The sequence below is a fragment of the Phaseolus vulgaris genome, chromosome 8, assembly GCF_051622355.1.
Source record: "Phaseolus vulgaris cultivar YP4 chromosome 8, ASM5162235v1, whole genome shotgun sequence".
NCBI classification, from domain to species: Eukaryota; Viridiplantae; Streptophyta; class Magnoliopsida; order Fabales; family Fabaceae; genus Phaseolus; species Phaseolus vulgaris.
The window spans coordinates 46,763,759-46,769,823 of record NC_143505.1 but is presented as its reverse complement, the minus strand read 5'-3'; the positions used below and the strand labels follow the sequence as shown (position 1 = coordinate 46,769,823).

Genomic DNA, 6,065 nt, shown 5'->3' with positions numbered 1-6,065 from the left:
ATGAAAGACATCTATTCCTAGCTTGAGGGGGGCTGTCAAAACTGGGGTTTTTGGACTTCTGTTGGGCTTTTTTCCCTTTCCAGTTTTTCTATTATGTTTCTGTTGTTTGCACCCTTTATTTAAATCCCTTTTAGGGTTTTCTGTAACTGAACATAAGGTTTTACTACTCAATAATATATTTTGTTCAGTTCTCTCATCTTCCATGTTCGTTTTCTCTTCTTACGATTTTGTTCTTCACAAAAGATTCAACATTCTCTAAGGCTTCTATAAATATTAAACCCTAAATCCTAAACCCTAAACCCTAAATATTACAGAGCCTTGCTGGTTTTTCTAAGAGTTTTCTTGTAACTATGATTATCAATGAAATCAATTATCTTAATATATCTCTTCAACCTTCTATACCTTCTCTCTTCAACCTTCTATCCCTTCTTTCTTCTTTCTTTTTACTCGAGGTCTTTTCTTTTCTTTTAATTTCTTTCATTCCTTACACTTATTTCTACTTCATAAAATTCATTTAATATTTATAGTTTTAATTGAAGATAAAATTGTTTACATCAATATAAATATAATCATTGCATGATAAAAAAAAATATACAATTTCAAAAATATTTATCAAGAAATAGTTAAAAATAAAAATAAAATCATAATTTGAAATTAATTACAAATTGCTAGCCATTGTTAGAATCCACTTTTTACATCAAATGCTATTGCATCCTCAACCTCTACTGCCACTAAGAGAATCAGGACATATGAGGTATTCGATTCTTCAGTGGTGTGACAATGTTTTGTTGGTATTGACATCTCTTCAACATGTGCAAGAGAAGGAAGATGGGTGGAATTGGTAAAAACTCGAGGTTAAATGCCTCTTGCAAAATGGCATCTGTATTGGCATTGAAATGTTTTCATTCGCAGAGCACATAAAAATTAAATACATAAAAAAAAAACAAGAATAAAATATTATATTTGTCGATGACCGAAAGAATTATATAGGAATAACAAACAAATTAATTAAAAACAATTTTGTATCCGAATAATTAACTGAAAAATACATTATCACCAATAATAAATATGACTAAGGCATATTGACATCAAATCGACATCAATTATTCAATAGATAAAGTAATTCTCAAATTGATTCCTAAAAGTAAGTGTATTTACTGAAAAACTTTTGATTGAAGTTTTTATATAAATTAATTATTTTAAAAAAATTATTTGTTTGCATATAAATCTTAGAGTATTTAATAATAGATACGTAAACTTGACTTATAAGTATATAACTAAGGCATTCATACGTATATATAAATAAAAAAAATTATATATTCATGTATTAAATGTCAAATACTCATAAATAAATTATATAAAAACAAATAAATATTTCAAGAACTAAATTAAAAAAATCTATGAGAGAGAATTTCCATATCTCGCTAGAGTACGAGAGAGAATTTTTTTCAATACAGTAACTTCATTATCCAAATAAAATGCACGTTCACTCTTTGAATTAAATTTATATTGCTGATTAGAAAAATTATCTGTTGGATACACACATAAAAAACACTTATGGATGAAGAACTTAAGAAAAAAAAATTATCTAAAAATTAAAACTAGCTGAAGTTAATTTGTAATTTGTTTTTACATTAAGTCAACAATTATATTATACGACAAGGTCAAACACATGCGATTATTCAATCAACAATTTTGCAAGACCTGACCTGACCAGTATCTAAGCTAATTAAACACCCTAACAAGATCATCCTAATCGAAGAGATTAGAGAGAAAAATCCGAAAACAACAAGAATCCCAATCGAAAACCCTAATTTCAAAAATAAAAAAACCAAAAAACTGCGAACCTTGAACTGTCTCTGCTCTTCCCTCTCCATGGCGACGTGGATTTCAAGGTGTGGCACCCCGAGAAGATGATACATATGCTTAAGGGAAGGAGTAGAAGCAGCAGAAGCAGCGACAACAGCGTGTGACGAAGGAGCAGCGGAACGAGCGGCGTGGAGGGTTAGGTACGGAAGTAGTTGTCTCCATAGAGATGGGTGAAGCGAAGCAAAGTTGAGGAAGAAGGAAAAGAGAATTGTGATAATGACGAAGAGAAAGGAAAGGGAATAAGCAGAGAAAAGCGGGTTCCAGTGGAATCAATGCTTGCTGATTTTTTTTTAGTTAAAATGGTTTCGGAGAAGCAGTTTGGTAGAGAGCTAAGGGAACACTTCCGTGTATTGGATAAAACGTGAAATATTTAATTCAAAAAATATTTATTAAATTTATGACAATTTTAATACGGTTTAAATACAATTTAAAAAAAATTATTAATTTTTTAAAAAATTAAATTTTATTATATAAATTATTATTATGATTATAAGAATAAGAAAAAAATCATTCTGAATTAGTCATAAAAAACATATTTTTCTCCAAAAAATAATTTTGAAGATACTTATGTACATAAATTTTTATTATTAATTTATATAATTTATAATTATATAATATATAGATTTGTTGTGTATTTTATATTTTAAATATTTTATGTATTTTCGTGTCCACGTATATAAGAGTATTTGTGCTACTACATAGGTTGAATTATGTAATTTAATATGTACTTGATAGTTTTAAATAAACAGTTTTTTAAAGTCTGGGCCAGAAGCGTTGAAGGCCCAAACGAAGCCTAAAAATGACGAAGTCCGAGGTAAAGTTGAGGTTGTTGTTTGTAAATGGCTTCGTCGTTGTCGTTTTGGGATTACACGGTGCTCTTCTTTCTGCGCCCCCTTTTCGCCATAGTCTTCGTTCTCTTCTTAATATCTTCTGGTAACTATTTCTTTCTCCTGATTTCTCTCTTCATCGTATTGATCTTTTGAGTTGAAAAGGGAATATGTGTGTGGTGGTGTAGGTTGGTTTGTGGCGTGGAAACTGGTGCTGGTTCACGTGCCTTTGGTGCAAGAGGTTTTCGGCCTTAGAAAGAAACCTGTCCGAGTGAAGCCCCCAATTGGTCGCTTCTCCAAAATTTACAGCACACTTCATGCCCAAAACCCACCTTCCACAGGGTAACTTCTAAAAAAAAGAAACCTTTTTGTTTTCCTTAAAGAATTGTTTTTTTTTAACTACAATAAGATTTAGTTGTGATAACAATATTGGATATAGACTTGTGTTTTGAGGACAGAGCTAGTTTGAGAGTGAGGGGGCAAAGGAAGTTTGTAATTGTGCAGACTTGTCTATTTATCTGTTGAAGTAGAAAGAGTCACAAAAGGGTGGATTGGAGTGGATATTAGATTGTAGGTTATACTGTTTGAAATTGGATGGAATGGAATGGATGCAGCGGTCCAATTCAATTCTTCTCATTCTGTTCTATTCAATTCGCCATTGTATGCCCAAATTTAGCTCAATTGTATTCACGTAATTGTTCATTCATTGTGTATCATTTTGTTTCCTCCGTGGCAAAGGAGATGAATTTCACTCAGATTCACCTCCCTTCCTATTAAATTCCAATGGTTGTTCAAAAGTTTCTGTTCAGGTTTTAGGTATGATATGCGTTTTTTGTTTTGCAATCTGATTTTCTAATTGGGCGGGTTTGTCTTTGCATAGTATAGAGGACAAGGAAAACTGAGGGTTATTGTAGGTGCATGGAAATAGAAAGGAGGAAAAGGTATCCTAATACATGTTGTGTTGCCTGAGTTCCATGTATTTTGACCTGATAATGTCTAATCTCTTCTGTTCAGTAGGTTTGATCCTGGTTTCATTCAGTCAAAATTTTGGAACACAATATAGTTTACAATATGTCACTGTTAACTTGAGATATAGAAATGATCATGAATTCTAATGGTTGATTTCATGTCATTGCAGATAAAATCATTAGATTGTGAAGTAACTTGTTGAGGATGGCAACATGGGGTCTTGGACAGTAGAACAGGCTGTGAATGAATGATTGGAATAAATGAATATATTCCAAGTAGGATTCAGGGCGTTTCAGAAACAGAGAGATTGTGATATTAAAACCTTGTATATAACATGACAAAACAAAGCCATGGATGGTCTTTCTGTGGAACTAGATTATAAGTTCTGAGTGATGATGATTTATGATGTTTTTTATGGTAGCTTTTATACAGGATGTTGAAACACCAATATTAATATAACATACTATTTAAATCGTGAAAGACTGGTTAGAACCAGTTGAGTAAGAAGCATGTGGCCATTTTTATGTCTTTTTTGTTGAAGGTAAGTGATGAGAGTAGTAATCATTACTGGTCTTACCCTTTTGAGTGATGGGTTTGCTGTATGTAATCGTGGTCTTTATGCAAATTTTTCTCCAAAATTATCAAATACGTGGTGAGTTTGAGTTTGCATGGTTCTCGCCCTCTCCTTTCTAACCTAAGTTCTGAAAATCAGTCATGAATATTCTCCCACCTATTTATTTACCTATCAAATTCCCCTCTTATGTTTATCTCTCCTCTACTATGCTTCCCTTTGTCTTGTGCCTTAGAGAGTAAGTAGACTTGCTACATTTTGGACTTGGGTATGTACGTGTACAAATACATGGTTAATAAAGAGAATAAAGAGAAGACAATTTTTCCCTTCACCTTCCGTGATGTGATTCCAATAGCAAAGAAGAGAATGATTCTTGACATTCTTAGGAATCAACTTGAGTTGGACAATAGTTAGGCACTTTTACTTAGAATTGGATCAATGTTCTAAGTCAAGAACTCACCAAAACTAGCACCAAATCCAAACTCATGGAAGTTCCTCATATTGTCAAATTGAACCAACAAAAAGAGGTAAAAATCAAAAGCACCGAATAGAATTGAATAAGAACAGCTTTGAACCGAACAAAATGAATTAAAAGGCAAGAAAACTGAAAAGGAGTGCTGGAAAATAACAACAGCCGAACCAAAAACTCAAGAACACAAGAACACCGAACAGAATTTCAAGGAAACAAGCTTAAACATGAACAATTGAAAGAGAAGGAAGGAAGGAGAGGAGAAACCTCATGAAGATGGATGTATGGTTGGATGATCACGCCACTAGAAGGATGGATGCTCCTAGATGAGTGTGCAAGCCGCCACTTGAGGTAACCATGGAACCATCAAGATAAGACTAGAGAAGAAGGCTCAAAGCTCTCCAATTGCTCTCTCAAAATTTGAGTATAGTTTGTCTAATTAAAATTCAAATCTAAAATGTACAGGGCAACACCTATATTTATAGCCTAAGGGTGCTGAAAATCAAACTAAGAGAATTCAAAATTCCCTCCTAAAAGAAGCTATAACAGGTGCCTAAAACAATGCATGAGAAGGTGTGATCCCTTCTCTCACTTTGACACCTCCTTATTTACTCCTACACCTATCTACTAACACACCCCCCTCCTAAAGCTCCTAACTAAAGACTAAAAGATGCTATAACAATAGAGGTTTCTAATGTTTCCCTCTAAGCACCTTCAACCAAATAAATTACAAAAAGAGAAAATAATTGTCCCCTAGCTCCTAAAGCTTTGAACATGCTTCTTGTAAGCCTTTGAGGTGGGCTTTGACCTCCATGGGCGTCCTCCATTTGCGCCTCTACCACTTCTTGATCTTGTTGATTGGCCTCCATGTCCACTTGAGTCTTGATCTCCATCATACTCCCCGAGTTGGAGAGAATTCGACCACGAATTCTGGAGACCTACAGAAAAAGGAGTTAGATCGCTGACATTAAAAGTATGACTACCTAAGAATGTATCAGGCATATCTAACTCATAAGCATTGTCATTAATCCTCTTGAGGATTTGGAAAGGTTCATCCCCTCGAGGCATTTACATTTATTAATTCACATATATTAATGGTGAAAAGTCAATTTTAATTCTTTTTTTAAATTTTTTTAACTAACTTTAAATAAAACATATTTTCACTTTTTAAAATAATTTCAGTTGCATTTTTACATCTCATCTTCGTTACGACTACATAGAGTTTGTGTGTGTGAGGATTCACAAGAAAACGTATAAAATCTTTGTAGATTCATATTTGTAAGGAGAACCCTTTATTTATAGAAAATGTGCCATATTTCCTTTGTTGGTGTTCCTACTAGGGAGATGAGACCTAGAAAAC

At 33.1% G+C, this 6,065-nt stretch overlaps 1 protein-coding gene and 1 long non-coding RNA gene across 2 annotated transcripts; one reads left to right on the top strand and one right to left on the bottom strand.

The window, feature by feature from the left end:
* Positions 1-548: 548 nt before the first annotated feature.
* Positions 549-1,986, bottom strand: LOC137824032 (uncharacterized). The gene is made up of 2 exons (XR_011083205.2): positions 1,848-1,986; positions 549-880 (listed from the first exon to the last, which is right to left on the bottom strand). It is a non-coding gene; the product is annotated as an uncharacterized LOC137824032 (long non-coding RNA).
* On the top strand, positions 1,759-4,169 carry LOC137824031 (uncharacterized). Its single transcript, XM_068629455.2, has 3 exons — positions 1,759-2,802; positions 2,885-3,038; positions 3,835-4,169. The coding sequence occupies exons 1-3, from the start codon at positions 2,709-2,711 to the stop codon at positions 3,836-3,838; spliced, it is 252 nt and encodes an 83-aa protein (XP_068485556.1). The 5' UTR covers positions 1,759-2,708; the 3' UTR covers positions 3,839-4,169.
* Positions 4,170-6,065: the final 1,896 nt, after the last annotated feature.